Genomic DNA, 26,273 nt, shown 5'->3' with positions numbered 1-26,273 from the left:
TTTTAACAGGTTCAAAATAATATGACATCATGAGTTTACTGTGGTTCTAAGGCAAGTTTTCTCTTTATCACAATCGGTTTCAACAATCTTTTTATCACGTTTTTCTAAAACAGTTTTCATACACTATTTCTACAAGATCCTTAAAACAAATGCTCGTACTTCACTATCATTTTTTCGATCCGTCCATTGTAAGGAGTAAATTTAAATGATATCATGGTAATTAAGGATTTTTTTTTGTCCGTGTCCACTATACAGAGGGCCCGTAGTAAAAAGATTTTTTTTCATTATTTTCCAATGCTTTTGTTATGTACCAACAAAAATGTCCGTTGTGAAAATGTGTCTCAGAGGTGCACATTAAGGGCGGTTTTACTTTATAAAGAAATTTGAAAGCATTCTTCAGCATCATACACATAACAGGTCGACAAATTTCTGTACAGTTTCATTCTCCTTTGGTAAGTTTCCTACAACTATAATAACCATTAATCAGTAGTGTAATGTTATCTCCAGGTCCCACAGTTTTTTCCTCCTTAAATTGGTTGATATTTTTGGCGAGAAATTTCGTTTGTTACAGTTCTGAAGAAGAACTAATTTACCTTCAAAGTAGCATGTTTTCGTTACAAAAACAATAAAATAAATGGGTAGTAATAAAGCGATCAGTAATAAATGTAATTTTGATCAGTAAAAAATAATAAAAGATAAGTATTTAATTCATTTTTACACAGTAAAAAATTTAAATGACAAGTAAATCACGCACAGTATTTTATTAAAATTTGCCCAGTAAAAAATCGCATAAGCACAGTATATAGTTTCAGTTTGCACAGTTTAAATAATAAACGCTCAGTAGCTAGCTTGCAGGCTGGGGCTTGGTCTCAGTGAACTAAAAGGAAACATACCCTTCGAACGATTAAACTTGAAAACGTAAAACTCAAAATGTGGAATTCTACACTCTCTAGTTTTCAGATGATATTATTTACTGTGCATTTATTATTTTTACTGTGCAATTATTATTTTTACTGTGCATTTATTATTTTTACTCTGCAGTTATTATTTTTACTGTGCATTTAATTTGTACCCAAAGTAAATTACTCCCCACACTTGCTGAATTATTGATTAAATGCAAACTGTTAATAAAGTGGAATCTAAATCATTCAAAGTGAACATAATGTAGGAAACTTTGAAATAAAGGTTATATTAAATGCTTATTCGCATTTATTAACAAGAAAAGTGAATAAAATAAGTCTCGTGATAACTTGTGATTGCATGAAAATTGCAAAAAAGAATGGCAGGAATTGTAATGAATGTTTTTTGCAAAATGTAATATAGACATATTCCTAAACTCTATTCTTAACTTTCCTTTTTCAGCAAAATTGTGTAAAAATTTCTTCATAAAGTGATCAAAATAATAAAAATAACAATAATTAATAATAAAATATGTAGATGGTGGGTCCGATTATTAGAAATTAGCTGCTTGTATTAAGGATTTTGCTGCTACGAAAAACATGAAAAAACCTATTAGTTGCATATTTCTTTACGTATTCTCAATTTTCCAAATATCCAAGTTATCAAGATGAGCGACTTGGTAATGAATTATACCTTACAAAGTTCGTACTCCAAAATGATGACAAAATGCAGAAAGTGTCAAGTCAAGTATTAAGAAAAATTAATTTTCGTTAGTATTTCAGAGAATCCTTTGTAAACACAAATCATTTTTTCAGAACTGAACTACACTTAATAGATAAAACCGAAAATACAATTGACTAATCTAAAAAACTTTGATACTTTCTAAAATTTCCGAAATTAGTATCTGAACAACAATTGGAAAAGGTGCAGATTTTATACATTCATTTTAGATTTTTTCACTTAACAAAATGCGACCAACTCAATAAAAAAAAACACTAATACGAAAATCAACTAGACAACAGAACCACTTCACCCAACGCCAACCACGAAGTCCTCGAAGAAATAACCCACCAACTAACAAACCTCCAATCCACTCCCAAACTAAAAGTCGAAACAAACGCAAACACACCAACTTTACCCATCATCGTACGCTTCTTAAAATTATGTTTTGTGTTTTAAGTTCAATTAAAACAGAAATTTAATTGTAAATTATTTTTGAGTCAAGTTTCGCCAAAAATTTTTGAACTTCTATGTGGATTTATTTCGATTTTTCTCTTTAATCTCTGAAATCTTCTTTCATTCTTTTCTAAATCTTCTCCAGATTTTCCTTACATTACAAAAATCATTTTGAAATTTCAGTGTCAGGTTGCATTTTTCCTGGAACGACTGTATCCATAAATTATGTACGGTATAAACCACACCACAAATTATTATTCAAATGATGATTTATGTCGATTTTATCACTTACCGTAAGAGATTTATACCAACAAAACTAACTCCTATGCACCGAAACTGTAACAGAAAAAATCGATCCAACAACTGGAGCAAAGTGAATTTTCCTGTCATATTTTCTGTTCGATTTTTAATTTTTTAACAACTTTGGAATCACTCGAACTATCAGGACTGTGTCTCAAACTGTGACCTCACCTGGTGGTAAGAGTGAGCAAAAAATGCGCCAATCCATGCAAAACGTTTTAGACCAGTTCATGTCTGAGGAAAAGAATCCTAATTGAGCGTTCTTTCAAGTAGTAATTAGGTATTTTATTGATACTTAAATTGGCATTTTTAAATTCCCACAGGTGTTATTTTATCCACTGATATTTTATTTTATTGTGTAAAGAATTCCAGTTGAAATGACCAATTTTAAGCGTTGTGAGTTGTAATAATTATAATTAGGAGTTAAACTTGCGAAAAAAGTGTTCTAAACTAAAGTTTCGTAATATATTACGCATTCCTGCTTTAAGTAATTTTAAGAGCAGTTGAATTCCAGTTATGTAATTATTTTAGCTTTTGACTAGTGCCTAGATTCTTGGAATTTTTACTTGAAACAGTCAGTTTGATGTGAGCAAAAATTTTACTGAATACTTGTTTCGTTACTTAGAGCAGAGCTGTTTTATCTTATGGTACTAAGCATTTCCACCAGTTGATTACTTGTAAGATTTGATTATTATACAAATAGATTTTAATATATTTAATATAAATAATTAAGCTTGTCTGGAATAAAATACATAGTGTAGAAATGGTTGCTTCATAATTAATTATATTTATTTGAAAAATAACCGATTTTTACTCACCTTCAAAGCACAGGACTACAAAAACCCAAACCCTCAAATAAAAGATAAATTTATTTTTATAAAAACTTCACATAGTTACAACTCCCTAAATTACTTTCCCCCGAAACCACCCATCAAATTCCCTAAATTACCTAATCCTCCTCCAGCGCCTGCTTGCAACTGTCGCATCATGTTCTGCAAACCTGGCATTCCACCCATTTGGTGTAATACTCTGGGGTCCATCATTTTGGCCATCTGTTGGTTGAGTTTGGCCATTTGTGCTGGATTGACATTTTTGGCCATGTCGCCCCCTTTGAAAAGGCCCTTAATACCGCCCATTTTCTTGACGACTGCTGCGAATTTCGTATACTGGGTGATCAGTTCTTTGACTTCACGTTCGGTAACGCCTGAGCCTTGGGCTACTCGTACGACACGACCGTTCTGTTTAGAGAAAATTTTTGCACCGTCTCTGCTGTCGAGCTCGTCGTCGTTCATACTGTCCATGATGGTCATCAAGCGTTTGAGACGCGACATCGACTCTTGTTCGCTGCCTTTCGACATGAAGTCTTGGCTAAAGCCCGGAATCATTCCCTGTTTAAAAAAAAAGAATTAAACGTTTCAAGTTGTAAGAGTGGCGATTGATAATCAAGGTTTTATTGTTGGAAATGATTAGATAGTACAAATAACACATAAAACAATTTTATGTTCGTTGCGATATTTCATCTATTTGCGAGGTCAAAAATACAGGGTGCTCAAAAACTGGCGCACCAACTCAGTGGTACGTTATTGAGAAGCAAGTGCAGATTATGGGAAAAATGTTGAAAAAATTCCTAAAGTCATATTTTAAAAAATCTGGAGCTACAAACTTATTTTGTTAACTTCTTCAGTTTTCATTATTTTTTAATGTTTTTATGTTTCGCACTAAGTAATCGTTCCGTAACAAAACGATGAATAATTATTTTTAAATTTACCCTCAGACTTTAACAATTGTTTTAATTAAAAAAAATTAAAATTCATACAAAAAATCACAATGTGTATATGTGCCAACACTGGAAATTATTTCCTAGGAAACCGTTTCAAAAATAATTTATTTTTATTGTTGCTCAAATTCTATTGCGATCATGACTGTTAGACAACGTTGCCACATATCATTTATCTAAAATCTGTTATTTATCAGTAACTCACAGCTTCCTTGATTAATGAAGGGACTTTCCCTTCACACGGCTGGCCGCATTGCTTAGTTCCTTGGCATATTTTTGTTTCTAAGAGGGAGCCACTATAAAGTAAAACAATTCTGACAGTTGTAAGGTTAAGTGTTGTCACACTGCTGTCAGTGCAGAAGATTTCTAAGGCAAAACGCATTAGTTTTAGCTGTATAGTTGCAGAAAACGTATTCTACAAACATTTGGCACGTGTTTTTACTATGAGGAACCAAAAGCGCATGTTGCCATGTGAGTGACCAACAGCCTATGCCAAGAGCGAACTGCGAAACACAAAACGAACGTAAAAAGCATCATACAAACTTGAACATTTTGCCGAATGGTAAACAAACATTTTTATGCTCACGAAAATGATCAAAAGAGTGTTGGAACGCATGTGCAACCAACTGTACAAAATGTAATTAGTGTCCAAATGCTTTGCATTTCAAATTTAGATTAAAACTTGTGGAAAAAAAATGAAACTAAGCTTTGTCTTGCCTTCCTATTAGCAAAATTTTGTATAAATCTTGTGCAAAAGAGGTTGAAAACTTAAATTTGTAAAAAATATGACGGCTGTCACGTTTGACACCAAGTGAATTTTTCAGCAGCAACTAATAGATGGCGCTACAATAAAGTAAGATCTCAAAAAACACTTTTTTTGTTCAATGCGACCAGCCGTGTAAAGGGTACCTCCCTTCACTAATCAAGGAAGCTGTGCAGTAACTTTAATTCGGAAATAAAATTACCGTTGGGGGCGCCACTGAGCTAGGTCGAAAACAGTAACCATAAATGGCGGGAAAATGTTTATTCGGATATTTTGAGCGTTGTACGAATTTTGGGGCTTCACAATTATTACATTGCCTATGCGGAATGATTATTGCATCTTTGATGCAAGAAACTTATGTTGACAAATGAGAGATGACGAGGAAAACACGAATAACGAATGACTGTTTGGTTCACTTTCTTTATTGGAAAATTATTACAAAGACATTGAAAAGCCTACCTTTTGGCATAATTTACGTTTAAGTGTATCAGCAGTTGTTAATCTTTATTGTAGTTTTGTAGATTTACCGCAGCATTTCATGATTTTTTCAGTGGAAAATTCTAACCTAAAATTCATAACACTTCACTAATTTATTGGTTTCTTGAGCCAAACTTTGTGTTCGCTGTGATCCATTACTTATAATCTTTAATTAGACAACTGTTTGATATCACTTTGTAATCAAAATTTAAATATTTTTCACTTTTTATCCACTTTCAAGTTCCAACAATAAACACTTTATACCATGAAAAACTACAGAACCAAAGTCAACGCTAGTATTTACCACCACGTACTTTTAAAGTAATTCTTTCTATTGTAAGTAATTAACACTATACACGCAAAATATTAAATGTCAGTTAAATGTGGCATTACGAAAATTTCTTTACTGTTTTCGACATAGTTCAAAAGTCATCACCAGAGGGCGTCTAGTTAATTTTATTTCCGAATACAAATTACAAATACAATTTTTTTTACTATTTCTACCTTTATATGTAACCAGTTCTCTACCACACACCATTGAGTTGGTGCGCCTGTTTTTGGGCCACGCTGTATAATTTGTTACCAACACACCAACACCAACGTCGCATTTTACCGAATTATTTTTTCAAATAAGATTGATAAAATTGTAAAATAGTTATTAATAATTAGTGTGCATAATTTATAATTTATAACAGTTAATTTTGAGAGAAAATGCGACGTTGGCGTTTTTATAGTTTTAAAACAGCTAATATTTTGAAATGGCATTTATGTCCCCGAAAATATGACCGGAAAAGATTTGTTATTATTATTATAAAAGATTATAGAGCAGAGTTCCTGTCGGGACTATTTTGCTCAAAATTAGAATAAAAATAATGGTGGTAATAATATGGTATTTCAATTCCACTGAAAATCAACGTTCACAACCGACTGTGCTTATAATCTGCCTATTAAAGAGTCTTTTGTAATAAAGTCTTTTGTTTATCATTTGCGTCCAACTTTAAATAAATCAAGACGTTAGGGTAATTCAGGGAGATATGACATACCTTTTAAAAAATTTACAAAAAAAAATATTTTTGACACTACAGATATGATATTTCTTACGTAACTACAGTTCTATTGAATACAGGTAAATAACAAATTATTATCGAAAAGTTTTCTTTAAAAAAATAACAAAAAAATCAGGTGTTGGGCCAAACACCTGACACTAACCATGGGTGATATGGCCCAAATATACAGGGTGTATCAGAAATACGTGTCTTAATTTTAACAGGCAACAGAACTCAACAAATTCAATTCAACAATTTGTGTTCTTTTTAAATAACCTTTATTTACCCATCCTTTTCTATGACCTAATAAATTCCTTTAATAAATTTCAAGTTAAAAAGTTGTGAGGCTTGAGTATTAGGTAGAAAGTTAACTAAGGGAGTAAGAGAAGTTGGTAAATCTGTGCTTGTTTGCGACCACTTCATGTCACTATAATAGTCTGTTAATTATGAAAAAGAAATTCAAGATGTAAGAAAAGATCTTGATCGACGGTTGCAGTTGTACTGGGCAAGCAAGAAATACCAACTTTTAGAAACATGGCTTCAATACCTGGGATTTTATTTTCTAAATGAGTAAAAACTACTGACTTAAGTATACAGTCTGTTGTTGTTAAAATATACAGTGTGTCCCAGCGATGTGAAAAGTCCATTATGGACCTTTAAATGTTTGAAAATTAATCTTTATTTACGAAAATCGTCCATACTAACCCACTGACTCACCAAAAATTATTTTCAAGTATGTAGGATGAAATTAGCTACAACATAAACTTGTTTTTTTAATGGCAAAAATTAAGTAACTTTATATTTGTTTTGGTGATGTTTCGGTTTGTTATAGCGACACCTCTAAACATAAAATTTTATGACTAAAACAAAACATGATTTTTGACCAAATGTTATAGTTTCTTCACGAAATTGCGCTCAAAATTTATTTTGTAATTTTTCGGTGTGTTCTGACAAGTAGAAATAACAAAAATTCGGTGATTTTCATCCAATCTTAGACAACATTTTCGAGAAAAAACTAGACGTTACCTCAACAAGACTTGGAGAAAAATCAAATAACATCCACTTCAGTATAAATGGATGAGTTTCCGGTGTTTTATCTAAATTTTGTGAAATAATTGCATTTCTGACCGAAAAACGCGCTAATAACATAAGATAATTGATGATTTTTCGCTCTCTTCTAGCAAAATCTCAAAAAAAAAATTTCACTCTAAAACGTGCTTAATTGCTCAAACGTAGAAATAACATTACTTTGATCAAAACTGGTTGTTGTAATAAGTACTTGTACCGTAAATAAATCTCTGGTTGAAAACTGGTTGAAAAAATATAAATTTCAACCACTTTTAGCGAAATTTTTCTAAAAAAAAAAACTACGAAAAACGCAGAATTTATACAATTTTCAGTCCAGCTTTAGTTGGTATTTTATAAAACTGTGGCAGATAGTTTCTGGCTGTAAAGAAATGAGAAACTAAAAAATAACTAAACTAAAGAAACTAAATACTAAACTAAAACTAAAGAAAATAAGAAACTAAAAATATAACATCAGTACGTGTTTACTAGCTTAAAAAAACTTTATAATTTCTTTCGGTTTATTTTCGAAGAGATTTCGCTGAAAAATCACGTGAAACAAATCAAATAAGCGCAATTGCAATCAATTTGGATTAACATTTCGTGATTTTCCAGCCATTGTTAGCGAAATTAATTAAAAGATTAAAAGACTTTTGTTGTGACCTTAAAATGTGCTTAAACTCTCGAAAAAATAAAAATAATAGTACCATTATCGGCTTATTTAATCTTAACAAAATTAAGTTTCTAATTTAAGAATGTGCTAAAACCCTCAAAAAAAACAAAAATTATGTAGGGCTAGACTTAAGTTGGCGCTTTTTGAGCCTCCTCTAGCGAAATCTCGCAGAAGACTTAGTTCCACAACAATTTCTTGTTCAAAAACGAGCTAAATCAAGAAAAATAAGCCCAATAAAATATCTCCATTCTAATTTTGTGATTTTTTAACTAGGAGGAAAAGGTTAACACGTTTTAATAACAGAATTTTGTGTTTTTTTTCAACCTTTTTGTAGTTTTTAGTCATTTTTTGATCAATTTTGAAAAATAAATGAGTATTTAATCCAAAAATAAATTAAACAAATTAAACCAAGGGAAATAAGTTGAAATAATCAATCTTATTTAGTAAATTAAGTTTGCAAACAAATTTTTTGACCTCACAAAGTAACAATACGTCTTGACGAACTAGGACGCGCGTCATTTTAATTTTGGGTGATTGTACTTAAATTTCTACATAATAATTTGTGCAACTTTTGCCAAAATTTCACAAAATAAGATTGTTTCTTTTGTGCAAAAAATGATCAAAAAAAAATAATTATCTCGTCTTCGATCTTCATTATAGGGATATACCGTAAAAGAAATTTTTTACCTCAAAATAATGTCTAAAAAATATAAATGCCCACATTTTTTAGCAAAAACGAGCCATAAATCATTCCATACACACCAAAAAACTGTAATTTTTGATTCAATTTTAAATTTTGCAAAATTCCTCACTCAAAAAGATAAATCTAACTAGAAAGGAGACAACAATGTAATTTCCGAGACTTCCTTTGTAAGTTTTTTGCTGAAAAGTGTAGTCCTAACAAAAAAGAAGTCATTTTCCATCTTCACTGCAAATTTTTGTCTAATGTAAGCAAATTTCGCACGAAATTGACGTTTCTAACTTAAAGCATTAAAAGAAAAAGAAAAACTATTACGTGACTTTTCGGCTTTTCGTCGAAATTTTTGTACATACATTTTGACTCAGGATTTTTTAATGGTACATATTTATGGTGTGAAAAACGCAATAAAAAATAATTCATTTGTGTGTTATGACTATTATGACTAAAAGAAGTACATACCATAATTTGTGAGAAGGGTCCCATTTTCATGATGTTCTGAAACTGTTCGTACATATCTCTAAGTGTGAACTGTCCATGTTTGATTTTCTCTAACAATTCTTCATTATCTTCTAGTTTCAATTCATTTACTTTGTCTATGAGACCCTCAATATCGCCCATTCCTAGCAATTTACTGACGAAAGGTTTGGTCTTGAACGGCTCTAAATCATCAATATGTTCCCCTGTACCAATGTAAATAATCGGACTGTTGGTAGCAGCCACCCTGATTGATTTTTTCTATTAAAATTTCCGTCTTTGTAAAATAAAATACTCGACTTACGCACTGAGGGCGCCTCCACCCTTGGCATGTCCGTCCAATTTTGTGATAATTACAGACCCTACATCGACTTTTTCTTTAAAAGCTTTCGCTTGAGCTTCACAAGCTTGACCTATGGTGGCGTCCATGACGAAAATAATATTGTCAGGTTGCTAAAGCCACAAAAATTACACAAAATTTAAATTGGAAATTTTCACATACAATGGCGTTTGAAACTGCCAACATCTCTTCAAATAATGATTCTTCTTGCTTATGTCTTCCGCTCGTATCCACAATAATAATCTCAAAACCCTCTTTTTTGAACATGTCGACACCATCTTGCGCTATCACCACTGGGTCCACCTCAGTGTAACTAAAATTAATTCATTGTGATTTGAAACTAAGTTGGAAATATTTAATGATGTACACAATACTGTGTTTTTTGTTAGTGTGTTAAATGCCCGTGTTATTAGGTTTTTCGTTTTTATAGTAATAATAATACACTAATTAATACTAGGACCGGTTTATATAAAGCTTTGTTAAAATTTAATTCGTTGTTAAAAGATTATAACACATTTAATTGCGAATTAAATTAAATCAATAAATCGGATCTTACAGAAATATCATAAATTATGTGTTTATAACTGTAATTCTATACAAAGTAAAACTAAGTAGTTATTAAAACCTATGAATTAGAAAAAATTTTCCAAAATTATACATTACACTTTCGAGTAGTTACAAAACAAAAGTTACAGAACAAAAGTATGGAACCAAATTACAATTTCACAAATTACACAAAAATAAAATTTATACATTATCAAATATTATCATTTTTTATGTAAAAAAATATGTTTTGATTTAAGTTAAAATTAAGATAAAAATATTACCAGAGTTATTTTTTTTGATAAATAATGAATTATTGAAGTTTAGTTCCGAAATCATCACATAAATTTTTCGAACTTGACCGAAGATGTTTCATATTGTAAAAAATCAAGATATTCACAATGAAAATAGTCTCATAACTCGTAAGTCATAACGTGAGGGTGTGTTTACAAAAAAAAGAATTACGCAACTTAGATAATTTATTTTAAAAAATACTGATTTAATCAGTACTCGTATTAATGAACTAGAAGTCATTTTTAGAGTATCATACTTAACCAAAAAAATTGTCGTGGTATGGTGCCATTCTGGCATTTAAAATATTTTTTAGGATAATTAAAAAACTACATAAAAGGAATCAGTTTTTAAAAAAAGATTACATTTTTAAAATAATTATAATAAATAATTTTCGTAAAATGAATAGTTAGACAAAAAAGACTGAATACAGTTTCAACAAGTTACGACCAACAAACTGTCAAAAATGGATAAAAATGCACAAAGGTAGATCTAGGAAGCAACTTATATTATTATTTTTTTAAAGTACTCAATCTGTGTTTATGCAGAATAATTAAAAAAAATATTCTATGGTAAGATTTTGGTATTTATGCCACATAATAATTTACTATAGAACTTTTTGAACTTCAGGCATTTTTAGTTTTTAAGTAGTTTTTAAGAATGTTTTTTTTTATATCAGCTTATGCGGAATTAAGAAACAAACATACTTTCTTAATACGTACCACCCTACCGTAAATCCTAACACAATCAAAGTTATTTGTAAACAAAATTTAATGACAGATTTTTACTGAATAAAAGTTGAAGATGAGACTTATTCTGTTTATTTTTAATTATTATCATTCGATGCTAAATTAAAAATCAAACTTTTTTTCTTAATTGTGAACACTATGGTAATTCAAGTCAAGTTTGATTGTAATTTTCTTTCGGTACCTTTAATGTTTGTACTTTTTATCCATATTTTAAAATTACGGGTGCAAAACCAATTTTTTGTTATTTTTTTAACAGGAATTCCTGAACCGATTTGAATTTTTCTTAGGGAAATGAAAGTTATCACAAAAATTAATAGCATACCATTAAAAATGTCACAGTTTTTTAGGGCAATCTGTATAATGAAAAATATTTTCCTGAAATGTGTCTTAGAATACAAATAGCGACTACAAAAAATGAAAAATCTAACTTAAATAATAACTGAACTACAAAAAACGAATCAAACATCCTGTAGTAGGTATATGGTGTAAAAAAACCGAAATTTTCTATTTTTTGTTACACATGTTGTTATTTGGATACTTAATTTTAATTACAATTCATCTTTTCTACAAATGATTTTACTGTCCTGAACTATAATTGGAAAACATGTAGTTCTATTAGCTTAAAAATACTGGAACACAAACTTATAACTTTGTAATTAGATAAACCAATTTTCAAACCTTTTTTTTTTTAGAAGAATAACATTAAAAAATTACAGTTTATTTGAAAAAATATCCTATTTAAATAATAAATTTATTATCTACATGTTCATGTAGTTACTTCATAAGTTATTAGAAATTTTATCTTCACATGAAGCATTGAAGTTGTTAATAATATTGAAATAACATCATATTCGGTTACACCGAATAAGAAAAATTATCCACTAATGACATGCAAGTCTTATTTATAAATTTATGACCATAGGGTAATAGGTAATAGGTAAGACAGTGTTAAGTGTTAAAATCTGTGGTGTTATCTGTTTGGAATTAACGTAGTTCGACCATTTTTCTGCAAATGGTTTCAATAATTATTGTCATATTGCTTAATTTTTTTGTTGGAACTGAGTATAAAGTCGTCATTATCAGTTTGTGTAAATTGTTCTTTAACAAATTTTCTTAAAACGAAACCGCATTTTTTAATTCAATCACACAGGTGTTAATTTCATTCATTGTTACCAACGTAATTTAAAAACTATAGGTCACTCCAATGTTTTTAACTAGTTAACCTTGATATTTCAAATGATTAAAACAAATTCCTTAGTGCAAAAATCTGTAACATTACCTTCCGTAAAACGGGATTCTTGCTTTTGTGCAATTTTGTTTAACCTGGTCATAGGCACCAGCCCTGAACGTGTCCGCACACACTAAACACGACTTCCAATTTTTCTTCTGATAATGATATGCCAGCTTTGTACAAGTTGTGGTTTTCCCTGAGCCTTGAAGCCCAACAAACATAATAACATTGGGTTTGCCTTTAACAGGCTGGTATGGCTTGACACCGGGATCGACAAGCTATAAACACCACTTATAACCAAAATTCGACAAACAAACTGTTCCTACTTTAACGAGCTCTTTGAAAACGGCACTCTGGATCATCCTCCGCTTGTTCAAGCCCCCTGCCATCTCATCAAAATCAATAACCGCCCTCACATTTTCCCGCAGTTTTTTCACGAGACGGATATTTACATCGGCTTCAAGCAGAGCTGCACATATTTCCTTGAGCATTCCATTGAGAACCTGCAAAACATTGGGGGCTCACCTAACCTCAACACCATCTGGAAGACTTTACCTCTTCGTTTATTATCGTTGCTTTGCTTAACGACTGCAAAGCAGTCGTTATTTTACGACCTAAGTCTGCTAAAACCATCGTGGAAGCTTCGTTTCACACAGTTAATGCTTTATTTGTTGTTAAAAATGTTTCAACAATTTTGACAAGTTGGTGACATGCTGGTTGTGGGATGTGGCTAAGGTTCCACCAAAAAAAACTTGGCATTGGTTGGCAATGGTGGGTGTGGCGCCAGATTTGAATGAAATGCGCTTGAACCCATTGTAGCAAAGTGTATAATTATCTACAGAGTTAAATACAAATAATTACATTTAGGCAATGCTATTAACATCTTATTACATCACAATATAAAATCACAATCTTTTAAATGCTATCATATTTACAATAAAATTACACCCGCAATAACAAAGACAAAAAACAAGTCAATAAATAACAAAACAATAAAAATAATTGCCACGTCACGACATTTTCCACAACTCATTTCAATACTGAACTCTTTGGAAATTGAAAATTACACTTATCGCGGAATTTTATCAAGAAAATCCATTTCAATGACTTTGTCGATTTTCTCCAAGATCATGATCAATTTTTTATCAGACTGTCTATCATTTAACGTGTGATGATCGCTGGTTGTTATTTTGCTACATTCTGTCCTATGTCGATTAGAACATAGACTAAGAGTTTTGAAAAAGCTGTGCAGATCCTTTAGTTGGTTAATACTGTTCATAGTTAGTAATAATTCATTTCGTTTCATTGGCAGAGTTTCGATTTGTGTATCAGTGAATTTTTTATCCATCAGGTTGGCTATCCTGACCACGTGTGGGATAAATGAAGCCCCTGCCGAACTGTGGAGCCGTTCTAAATCATCCCCCACAAATGCCCACCGATACCTAAAAAAAATCATTTTTTGTTTTAAGAAAAAAAACACAAAAAACTTACATTTGAAACTGGGGTAAAGTAACAGCTGGCAACAACAACGCCAAATCTAGTAACTTAGCCGTGGCCAACTGTAGTCTCAACCAATGAGGGTGGCCCAAGGCGTGCAAACCGTTGTTGCTATTCGTCGACCAACTTGCGTCAAGGGTTGATAACAGCTTTATATGATAACTACAAAAATCCAAATATAATAAAAAACACTAAAATTATGTTCTTGGATAAGGCTTGACCATGGGAGTCTGATGATAAATGCTGATCTTATTAAAAAAGGATTTATACTCGTCAATGTTCTAAAAACCTTTTTTAATGAAAGAAAAGTTTAGAGTTAAATAATGTTAATGTAACGGTGTTTAGTAGACAGAAATACAACACCAATTTGAAGTATTTAATGAACTTAACGAAATTCTTCAAAATATGGCTTTCTAGCTAAAAAACATAATAAAAATCCCGAAAAATGTAATTTTCATTTTTAACCGATTTTTGAGAAGTATAAAAAATTTCATAAAGCACCTATTTTCGGTTCACTTTAATAAAAACCATTGTGGTGCAAATGACTAAGCTGTTACCATGACAACTCATATAAAATTTAATGCCAAGGGTATGCTATTTGCACCACAATGGTTTTTATGAAAGTGAACCGAATATATGTTTTTTTTAACTTAACTACATGAAAAAGATTTTCGTATCAATTCGGCGATTATTCGGCCCATTCTTATCAAAATTTCCCTTAAATAAAAGCGTTTTCTAGGTGAAAAATCTGCTAAAACAGCCGATAAAAACAAAATAATATCACTTTTAGGACATGCAGTGATTTTCGGCCTAGTTAGTAAAATGTCAGAAAAAGACATCAAAAACGCGCTCAACACTAAAAAGAAAAATATTCTAGAATTTTTTTACACATAATATTATGGCATTTCTGGCTAAAAAGTGTAAACACTTTCGACATGAGTTAGGTTAGTATGTATCATTTTTAACCACATTTTGTGACTTCTCAGCACAGTTAAGCGAAATACCGCCAAAGAGCTAATTTTTGGTTTAAAAATGTGCTTAAACCACACTATTTTCAACCTTGTAACTAAAAAGTTTTTCGGATACTTTTTAATAAAATTTTGCAAAATAATTGCGTTTCTAATTAAAAAACGTACAAAAACTCTCGAGAACGACCAACTTTATGTAATATTTCAAGCCTGAACATGTTTTTAACTTATTTGAGAAAAAAAAAAACAAGGAAAAAGACATGTTATAAACTTAATAACTTAGTAATTTTTCCGCTTATTTTTGCTGGAATTTCTAGAAATTAGTGGTTGTGATAACACCACCATAAAAAAATCAAATCATTTGTGATCCAATTTTAAGAATTGTAAAAACTGTAGAAAAATACAGTAGTTTCCAAAAAAATTAAAAATTTCGCGACGTAATTGTGTTTTTAGCTGAAAAACGTAGCAATTCTCTAAAAGAAAAAAAGCTTGAAGACGTAGTTGTCAAAATTTTTGGACACTCTTTAGCCAAATCCAGTACAAGTGCAGTTTTTAGTGAAAAACGTGCTTACACGTTCAAAAAAGATAAAATAGAATCACTTTCGAACTAATTTCTTAATTTTAGTGCTTATTTTTTTACGAAAACCTTAAAGATTATGAGTCATTAATTGAGTATTGCTGGTTAAAAGGCTGAAAAAGCAAAATAATGTTATTTGCGACTCAACTTCGTCAGCAAATTTTCCTAAAATAATTGCATTTGCTACGAAAAACGTAATAAAACACATGAAAAAGAGAAAAACAACACGATTTCTAGCCAATTCTACCATCATTTGATGTACTCTTAACAAAATTTTCATTAATAATTGCTTTTCTAATTGAAAAACATGCTAAAACAGTCGATCAAAAATATTAAAACATGACACTTTGAACCAATTTGTGTTACTTTTTAATGGCGTTCGCAAAATCAGTAATAATTAAGAACTTTTTTGGTCCATTTAATAAAATTTTGAAAAACTGCGTTTCTAGTTAAAAAACGCACCAAAACTTACAAAATGTAACATATTTTAGCCGAAATTTCGAAAAAGCCGGGTTTTCAGTTCGATAACATACTTGCCCATTTGAAAATAAAAAAATTACACCTTTTTCTAACTAATTTGCTAAATTTTCAACTATTTTCGACAAAATTTCGTAAAATATAATTGCATTTCTGGATGAAAAAATGTGCTAAATTCTCGAAAAATCATTTTTCACATTTTTAATAATTTTTTCAACAGTTTTAGTTTAAAAAAAAACATGCTAAAACAACAATTTTATGTCCAATATAACTTAGTAATTTCTTCTAATTAGTTCGAGTCAGCGAAATGTTGCGGAAAATCAGAAAAAGCTTAAAGCAACAAAATATTAATAATTTTTCAGCTTTTTTAGCTGAAATTGCCCGATATAATTATAAGTTTGTCAATAAAAAACAAGCCAGAATGCCCAAAAAAGCATAAATCACATCATTTTAGACGTAATTCCTTGATTTTTCAGCCAGGTTTAGCAAAATCTCACGAACAAATAATTTTTTAGTTTAAACATAGCCTTAACAGTCAACAGAAGAAAAAATAAATAAAAACAATCAAATTTTGTTCAACTTGAAAAAAAACCTTATCCAAAAACATGCAAACGGATTACAATAATTAATTAGAAATGTTAGTACACAAAAGCATGCTTTAATTAATTACAATTATTTTTAATTACCTGTTGCCCGTCCTGCGATCGCAGCCAACATGTTGCAAACAAACAAAATTTTGTTAGAATATACCAATAGCATTTCTAGAAAACTACTAAAGCCCTCATTAGTGACATAACTAAGATACAAAATATTCCACCACTAAGAAAACAACCCAACAAAACCCCAATCGAAAAAAATGTAACCTATAGTTGGTCAAACTACTACAGTACACGACTTTTACCGAACCTCTTATAATCCAAACAATTATTTTTATTAATTTTTTTGTCACTTTTTATTTGTTAATAAAAAAATTAATACGAAACAGAAATTGATTCGAACTATAGAGGTTTTACTGTACTACACTTGTTAGTCTCAAAAGTTCTACAAAATAATCAAAACTGTTAATTGCAAAAAACAGACCTTTTGCCGAATGGCCAACTTAGCTACAGTTTTTTCGACTACTTAATTACCCCTCTACTGTAACAAAACAAATGAACATGTCTGACAAATAACATAAAATCCAATACCCAACATACAAAAAAACTGAAAAACCTCACCTAAATTCCTCGGTGTCGGTCAACAGTTCTTGCTCGATTTGGAGAAAAACTTGTAACATTTCGCTTATGATAATAGGCCATAGTGATGTAATGTGTATTGGACTCATACGTATCAGGATGACACGAAAACAAAGAAAAACTTGTGCTTGTACACCTGGCACATTCAGTCTTAGACTACTTGTCAATTGTTCTAAAGAAATTAAATATTTTGGTTTAGCGAGTTTTAACTAGAAAAAAAATTATTGTTACCTTGTATGTCCGGCATGTATTTGGCATATTGGTCCATTTCGCTACAAAATATCACATACGCGAGACGTTTCAAGAGCTGCGCCCTTTGTTCATACTCCTGTTCTCGAGATGAAAATATACTCAAGCTGCCGCTTTGGGTCAAAGACACTCGACCTACAATATTTGTTATTTTTGTCAAGATGATTTAATTCAATTTAACCAGTTTTGAAATTAGATTTGCAATTCGATTCATGATTAATTTATAATACCTAATTTAAGTAACCATGAGCACAAAAAAATACAGACATATGAAGCATCAATAGAAGGAAATAAAGTTAATCAAAAAATTGTATCAAAAACTATATTAATACAGAGGACGATATTAAACAAATTAAGGAAAAAAATGTAGTAAAATAAATTTCTTATGTCAAAGACTTTTTAAATAAAATTTAATTCACTACAACTTTGTTCTAAATATATTTTTTAATCTTCAACCGTGTTCGCAGCGTGCTCTGAAAATACGTACCGTCTACATTAATAATTTTTTTAAGTTCTTTTATTTCCGTTTTTCAAATTTTCAAATAGTGCAAAAGTTCATTATTTATTTGTCACAATAAATATAAAAACAATAATATAAAAACATCTCTATAGCTACTTCCAAATATAATTTTACATAATTTTTACAGTCCACATCCGCAACAACGGAATTGCATTTTTAAGAATAAAATTGAAACAAGTTTAAACATAATGTATAATAGAAGAATTCTGTGTTACAAATGTTAAAAAGAAACCCACTGATAAATTTAGTACCAAGAAAATCGCGTCCATCAATAATTATGAAAATTCTATTTCAAACTATTGAAAAAATGACAACACCAACAGCTATTGCCAATAGGAAAAAATTGCATAGTTATGGGTTATTCTGGATCATAGGGGCAAATTTAGTGCAATGAAAATTCATTAAATAAAAGAGAAAAATATTTATAAAAATTTACATTGGAATTGGAAAGATTGGAAACCGAATATACAGACTGAACCAAAATTAACACACAAAATTCATATCTTTAATTCGTTTTTTTTTGATAATTTTTCAAAAAAAATCCTTAAACATGTCGATTTTATTTTTTTAATGCTACAATTTTTGCAATTACACATGCCATTTTTCATTTGTGTTTTAGATAGTACACATTGTTATCTTTCTGGTATTCAAAATTCAAAAAATTCAAAAAAATATAGCAAAAAATTAAAAAAAAAGAAAATAAAATTAAAAAAAGTTATTGAGAGTATTACACAAAAGGATTATTAAGATTAAGAAATGATGGTTTTTTTGTTCATTTTTTGTGTTTAGGTGTCAGATTTCATGCTAATTTTACAAAAAAATTTATAAAAAATAAATATGATGTGTCAGCTTTTTTTAAGTAGAAGTACCTAAGATTTTAATTTTCTAATTAAATTAAAAATACTTTTTTTAGTTTTCCAACGCAACTGAGTATTTGTTTAGCTGTGTTGTCCATTAATAAACGAGCTAATTTACTGAAGACTGAAAATTTAGCTGAGAAATTAACCAGTTTGAACTAAGTTGTCATTTACTTTGCATTGACAAATGAAGGGTTCAGAAGCGAATCACAGTATAGAAATAAGATAATAATTACGCACTATGCATTTTTTGTGTTTAGGTGTCAAATTAAATGTTTTCATGCTAATTTTACATAAAAATATATAAAAAACAATTATGTTGTGTCAGCTTTTTTAAGTAAAGTACCTAAGGTTTTAATTTCCTAAAAAATACTTCTTTTTGTTTTCCAACTGACTATTTGTTTAGCTGTGTTGTCCATTAATAAAAAAGCTGATTTATTGAAGACCGAAAATTTAGCTGAGAAAATAACCAGTTTGAACTAAGATGTCATTTGCAATGACAAATGAAAGATTCAGAAGCCAATCACAGTAAAAAAAAATAAGATAATAATTAACCATTCTCAAATATTTATTATTAAAATAAAAATATAGCATAACTTGCAAAAGTAAAAAACAGAATCATTATGGAAAGACATGACTTCGGAAAAAGTTAATAATGTAGTGACTTTTGAACCACAAAAGTTACTTGACGAAAAGTGACTTATTATTATGCTGGTTGGCTTCTGAGCCCTAATTTATAAATTAAAATTTCATTGCAATTAAATGTTGTGTAAACGAGTCCTAAAAGTTTTATTACTTCACTCGTTAAAGCTGTTTTACGTAAATTAGATGATGTATTCTGCCGTGCTAAGCAAGAACGTCGTAACTGATTTTATATGAATCTTGAGTTATGTCTTGTTTTCTACATTTTCAGAGTGCACTGTTATTTTAAATGCTAGTAACATGGAATATTGAAGTCAACCTAACAATTTATTTGTAAAAAGGAAATATGTATGCAATTGTATCCATTATTTTGCCAAATCGCTGTTATTCCACATACGACGTTTAATTTTTTTATTTATTTTTTTAATTAAGTAAAAGTAACTAAGTAAAAAAGTCGTAACTACAAAAATATTTATTAACGGCTTTAAACAAATTAAGTAATACGTAACAACAGGAAATTTATAAAAAAATGTACCCAAGAAATTACACCTAGCGTACGATACTTTTGAAATAAAAGCAAATTTTGCCAAAAAATCAATCGGTTTTCTGGTAGAATATTTTTAAATTTTTTTAAGAGTTCCTGTTTTCTTTCTGTATCTATGCCATTTGTTGTGTGTTTTTGAGTGGGTTTTTTGAATATGATGTTATTGATGTTAGGAAATTTAACTCTATAAAGTCACTATCAAAACTGCATCTATATTTCATGTTTTTTTTTCTCGTTCAAACGTAACGTTAACCATGTCGCTTAGGTAAGGTCGATTAATAATTTTGGTCAATTTGTACTGTGAACTGTAGTCTTACCATTTGAAAAAGTTTTCAATTTTCATTTGTTTAATTTTAGTTCTTGTACCCGTCCATCCAACCGAATTAACAAAATCGTCAAAGTCATACACTTTTTTTTGTTTTTTTAATTGTAATTCGACTTGGTAATCAACCAAACTTGGTGGTACCTAATGTTTTTGATTAATTTTAGAAAATATACAATTTTTGATTCATTAATGAGTGGGTTTCATATACATTTTATAGTTACGAGTTTCTTGCTTAGTAATATTGCACAAACCCCACTTACGTCAATTTTATTTACGTATTTCGTACTTATTAATTTCTGGATAATATCTATTAAAGTTATTTAGAATCAAAGTTATTGCACTATTGATCTCAGATTTTTTGTTATCTCAAATTTGACAAAAAAGTCAGTTAGACGTTCTTGCTTAGCACGGCAGTATTGATGTGTGAGATTTTAAGTTAAGTAAGATTTTTTTTTTTTATTTTAATAAACACACTTTAGATTTCCAACACAACAAAAGAATTGTTACAAAAATTACGAATTAAAATTTAATTCAAAATTAAACTAATTTCAATTAAGTTGTCGTTTTCTTTGAATTGACAAAGTAAAAAACGTTAAAAATCAGTAATATGGCAAGAGAAACATCTGAACGTAATAAAGTAGTAATTAAACATCAAACAAAGATTACGGAAATAGAAGACAATAGAAATTAGACAATACTTTAGTTTCTTCTTGAAGAACTAAAATGGAAAATCAAGAGAATACATAGAGAATTATCGACAACTTATTTTAATTTTTTATTTTGTTTTCTTAAATTCTTGAGTTATTTTGCTTTGTTTTTTCTTTATTTTTTATACTTAACAGAAAGATGTTATCAAAAGTAGTAAGAAAGAATCACAATACCCAATACAAAGTAAACAACACGGTTATTGTTCAAGATAGAGATAAAAAATATAAATTTCGACACTTCTAATAATCTAATAAATGTTATTTTTAAACGGTACCTCTGAATCATTATTCAGATATAATAATAATATGAATATAATAATATATAATAATAATAATAAATAATATTCTCATGACTTGGACTTGGGACTTTAACTTCCGACTTGAAAATTTTAAATCAGTTTTTTACAATGGGGTTTATGTTAAGTCTCTGTCATTTGTCTCGAAGCTTTATTAAACATTAACGTCTAATTTATGAATAATTGATGAGTTCCATTTTGGAAAACTTAATAAAATGTTAAGTTGATGAATTGTAAAGTGTTTGTAATAATTAATAAATAATCTGGAAGCCAAATTTTTAAAGTATAGTGTCATCGCCGTGTAGTCTAACTAATTATTTAAAATCTCGAAGTAGGTTTTGATCATACTACAACTTTGTATAATATTATTAGGTGTTTCAAAACTATAAAAAAACCAACGTTGCATTTTACCAAATTATTTTCTTAAATAAGATTGATAAAATTATAAAATAGTTATTAATGATCAGATCAGATCAAAAAATGCGACGTTGGCGTTTTTATAGTTTTGAAACAGCTAATATGTTATAAAAGATACAGTGTAATAAAGACAATACATCAACTTACTCATCAAATCTCTGAAGGTGGTATTGTCGTGCGTCATCAAATTATCCACAATTATTTTCCAATACTTTATACAATTGTAATCCATTTGAAACAACGAATTGTCGAGAAGTAACTCAAACACATCTTTTTTCCACGCCTTCCTCGTATACTGATAACTACTAAGAGCTGCCAATAACTTGGAACACGCATGAAAACTCGGCATATTTTTCATTGTGTGTGTCTTAAGATACGGAACGATGTTATACATGAGAGATGTTAAAATTGTTACGACTTTATCTTTTTCCGAAGAACCGAAACAAATATCTAAAATAGGAGCCAAAATTTCGGATAGAACCTACAAATTGAATGCAATAAAAAAATTAAAAGAAAAATAAAGGAACAAACCAGTTGTGCTTGAACACTGTGACTATTCCCAACGACAATATCAGAACTGGATCCAGTTAAACTATTAGTGTCGGGAGTCAAATCTTCATCTTGTTCCTTTACAGCTAAATTTCTCCTCAGCCAGGTTGTTTGTTCCAAACAGGAACCACAAACTTGTGAAACACACTCGATCAACTAAAATGCAAAGAAAAAACAATAAATATTTTTTTGTTGTAAAAATGAGTTATTACTTTGGCTGTGACGTCCTGTAAGTCCTTTTGATCTTTTCTTTCTTCAAGCGGACAACATTTTATCATTAATTCGTGTAATAAAGCAGCTAGGAGGAACTGTGCAGGAGGACTCAATGAACAACCTTCTCTTATTAGGGCAAGTAGTGAACTCCAAGCTTCTGTTAACTGAGTCGGTGAGGCATTGCGCATATAACTGTAGAAATTATTATTAGTTGATTTAATAAAATGTTTGGTTGCATTCGAATTACCAATAAAACAATTCTAAAACGGAGACATCTAAACAAATGTCGGCACTGAGACCTTCAGTGGGAGGAGGGTTTTTTATCACAGCAGTTACAGTTTGTACTAAATTATCAAGTGGAATGACTCTTATAGCTGATATCAGGTAAACTAAATTATTCTGGCCGGCGTTGGGTTCAGGCAAAACCTAAAATAAAATATTTGTTGTTTGCAAAAATAACAAAGACTTTATTGGCTAATGTAAGGAGTAAAGTTCACAAAAATAATATATGCAATGTATTCAAATTATTTTTACATCAATTATCTTCTATTTTTAAAGTGAGAATTCTGAAGCTCTGAACTTTTAATGTCATTTGATTACGAAAATCTTTAGGGGATTTGAATAAACATGATCTTTAAAATAAAAAAAAACTAAATAAAACAAAAAAGCCAAACCGCTTCAGTATGACTCAAACTGATTTCCCTACCAATGTTTTTTAAATACCTACACTGATTTTCAACAACTTCTTGCTCCTAAACAAAATTGAGAATAACTTAAATCGCTTTTCCTAATAATTATGTTGAAATATTTTAATTCGCTAAAGACGAACCAATCGCCTGGAACCAGGTGTTAGAAATTGTTAGAAAATAACTTATATAAGAAAACTAATAGAAAAGTCATAATTTTTGAGATTAAATACTTCAACGCCGGATAAGAATTCACTTTTAGTTCAAGTTGTAGTATATTTGGATAAGTATTTATTATTCAAATAGGTTTTGAAATTACTTATAGTTAATTTTTTTATATAATCTCAACTGTCAGTATCAAAATTCTGATAAAAACCTGACTATATCACCCTAAAAGTTCATGTCCAACCACTTTTCAAACTGGCTGTATTCTGTATTTGACATTTTGAACACCAAATTTGACACTTTTGAAAACTTGACGTCAGTGTTAATCGTTAATTTGTTGTTCTAATCGGAAGTAAAATTACCGTTGGGGGCGCCACTGAGCTAGGTCGAAAACAGTAACCATAAATGGCGGGAAAATGTTTATTCGGATATTTTGAACGTTGTACGAATTTTGGGGCTTCACAATTATTACATTGCCTATGCGGAATGATTATTGCATCTTTGATGCAAGAAACTTATGTTGACAACTGAGAGATGACGAGGAAAACACGAATAACAAATGACTGTTTGGTTCACTTTCTTTATTGGAAAATTATTACAAAGACATTGAAAAGCCTACCTTTTGGCATAATTTACGTTTAAATGTATCAGCAGTTGTTAATCTTTATTGTAGTTTTGTAGATTTACTGCAGCATTTCATGATTTTTTCAGTGGAAAATTCTAACCTAAAATTCATAACACTTCACTAATTTATTGGTTTCTTGAGCCAAACTTTGTGTTCGCTGTGATCCATTACTTATAATCTTTAATTAGACAACTGTTTGATAACACTTTGTAATCAAAATTTAAATATTTTTCACTTTTTATCCACTTTTAAGTTCCAACAATAAACACTTTATACCACGAAAAACTACAGAACCAAAGTCAACGCTAGTATTTACCACCACGTACTTTTAAAGTAATTCTTTATATTGTAAGTAATTAACACTATACACGCAAAATTGTTGAACAATTCATTAAATGTCAGTTAAATGTGGCATTACGAAAATTTCTTTACTGTTTTCGACATAGTTCAAAAGTCATCACCAGAGGGCGTCTAGTTAATTTTATTTCCGAAAAGGTGGTCTAAAATAACTAAATATGTTGTTGTACATGTATTAAATTGGAGACCACTTGAAAAATTGGGAAGTTAAATTTGCTAGGTAAAAAATTACACAAACCTTAATTCAAAAAAAATTACTGTTTATGATAATGCCAACCTGACGGCTCTTAGACAGTTGATTATAAAAAAAATCAACTATATATTGCCATTTGAAAAAGCGCAGCTAAAGACAGTTTGTTTATCTGCATGAAAAAATAAAATATATTTAAATAGAAAATCGTGCTACAATTTGTTTGGTTTACTTTGTTTGGTGAAAAAAAAAATTCTTTCTAAAAGTCATCATGATTAACATGTGCGATGATAAATAAATAAAAATATTGTACGTTTGTATAACAGGATATCTAGAATAAAAACTTGTACCCAAAATAATGAAAGAATTTTTAGGATTTACCGGTAGACGACAGATTTTTTTTTATATGTTTAAATCAAAATTAGGTTTTTTAGAAAAAGCTTTGTACAGCTCGCATGAGTTTCTTAAATGTAATTATATTTCCCGTTAATTTTTATATACCCATTATTATTTGAGTAAATCATGTTAACTCCGTTAAAGCATCAATAAATTTTGATTTTCAACTCAGCATAATTCTTAATTTTCCATTACACTTTTAGTTGAATTTGGTAAAAATTTAATGGTGTTTCTGTAGTTTGCATAAATTAATAGTTACTGATTAGGTTAAAATAGTTAAGACAAAAAGAAGCTAAAAATCTCAACTTCCGCATTTTTTTGTAAATGAAATAAAATAAAATTTTGTCAATGTGTATTTTGTGAGTTGGATAAATTTGTCAAATTTTATGTATTTTATTTTTACATCATTTCTTTGCTGATTCATTCCCTTGTTTATTTTATTAATCGTTCTAATATCGGAGTAAAAAGATAAGTTCCAGAATATTATCAAAAGAATTTTAAATAACAATAAAGCAAATAACTGAAGGGCATTTAAAATTATTATTTACGCTATGAAAATTTGTCCTTAGGTAATTAGAAGTACTTATTTTTTAGGGACAGAAAAACGGTTAGTCGTAACAATTTTTCAAAAAAAAAGAGAAGACCTTATTGGTGATTTTATTCATAAAATTTTGTGAAACAACAGAGCAGGTAAAGATGGAAAAACTTTGATGTTAGAACCGTCAAGTTACGCAACGGAAACATAAGAAAGTGCGAATAAATGGGCAAATTAAATTTACATTTTTTTTGTAGGAAATCATTAAAACTTAGTTAATTAAAAATTTTCAAATTAATCTAGACTTGTTGTATACCATAGTATCAAATGTATTTCAAAAAAGATTGATTATGATACTATTTACAAATGACTCTTTTTGAAATACAAGAAAAATTGTTATTTTTTTAAGTATAAAAAAAGCCTTGTATAATGTACTCGTACATAACTTGTGTAAATTTTCACCACAAATTGAGTTTGAAATACACGTGTTTATTTTTCAAAGCTAGAATATATGCTTATGAGAAAATGTCGAAATGGTGGATGCGCCGGGCAAAATTAATAACTACTCGTTTAAGTGAAATTAATGAAATGTCATAAAAAAATCATATTTTAATTAGTGCTCTTTTCATTCTCCTTAATCCAACATTAAGCATTCTTTCAAGATTTTAATAAAAGGTCAAGAGTTCTGTTTCCACCAAAAAAGTTAAGGACTCGAAAAATAAATAAAAAACAGTTCTGCAT

General features: G+C 29.6%; 2 protein-coding genes across 7 annotated transcripts in view; both read right to left on the bottom strand.

Annotated features, from left to right (window-relative positions):
* Window positions 1-3,226: 3,226 nt before the first annotated feature.
* On the bottom strand, window positions 3,227-13,269 carry Srp54k (Signal recognition particle 54k). The gene is made up of 7 exons (XM_962796.4): window positions 13,061-13,269; window positions 12,832-13,008; window positions 12,554-12,783; window positions 9,854-10,004; window positions 9,656-9,804; window positions 9,337-9,598; window positions 3,227-3,764 (listed from the first exon to the last, which is right to left on the bottom strand). The coding sequence occupies exons 1-7, from the start codon at window positions 13,136-13,138 to the stop codon at window positions 3,285-3,287; spliced, it is 1,527 nt and encodes a 508-aa protein (XP_967889.1). The 5' UTR covers window positions 13,139-13,269; the 3' UTR covers window positions 3,227-3,284.
* Window positions 13,270-13,314: 45 nt separating this feature from the next.
* Window positions 13,315-26,273, bottom strand: part of LOC656419 (uncharacterized protein) — a 41,722-nt gene continuing 28,763 nt past the window's right edge. For 2 of the 6 annotated variants that reach the window (XM_015978445.2, XM_015978447.2), the window contains 9 exons: window positions 22,826-23,004; window positions 22,578-22,770; window positions 22,348-22,521; window positions 21,964-22,297; window positions 17,491-17,643; window positions 17,242-17,431; window positions 16,711-16,722; window positions 13,997-14,164; window positions 13,315-13,947 (listed from right to left, as the gene is read on the bottom strand). In XM_015978445.2, the coding sequence (XP_015833931.1) occupies window positions 13,575-13,947; window positions 13,997-14,164; window positions 16,711-16,722; window positions 17,242-17,431; window positions 17,491-17,643; window positions 21,964-22,297; window positions 22,348-22,521; window positions 22,578-22,770; window positions 22,826-23,004 (1,776 nt within the window). In that variant the 3' untranslated portion in view covers window positions 13,315-13,574. The other 4 variants (XM_015978446.2, XM_064359925.1, XM_015978448.2 and 1 more) reach the window with 4 other exon arrangements.

Source organism: Tribolium castaneum, chromosome 1, assembly GCF_031307605.1.
Source record: "Tribolium castaneum strain GA2 chromosome 1, icTriCast1.1, whole genome shotgun sequence".
Taxonomy (NCBI): Eukaryota; Metazoa; Arthropoda; class Insecta; order Coleoptera; family Tenebrionidae; genus Tribolium; species Tribolium castaneum.
Note: the sequence above shows the minus strand (reverse complement) of the source record. Positions and strands in the feature narration are given on the sequence as shown.

What these genes read in the sequence shown, in the direction of transcription:
- Srp54k (XM_962796.4), bottom strand. Translation starts at nt 13,138, where the DNA reads ATGGTTTTAGCAGACTTAGGTCGTAAAATAACGACTGCTTTGCAGTCG. An exon ending in AGAATCCCGTTTTACGGAAG is followed by an intron (nt 10,005 to 12,553) that starts GTAATGTTACAG and finishes AATTAATTTTAG; the next exon opens with TTACACTGAGGTGGACCCAG. An exon ending in GACCCTTCTCACAAATTATG is followed by an intron (nt 3,765 to 9,336) that starts GTATGTACTTCT and finishes TTTTTTAAACAG; the next exon opens with GGAATGATTCCGGGCTTTAG.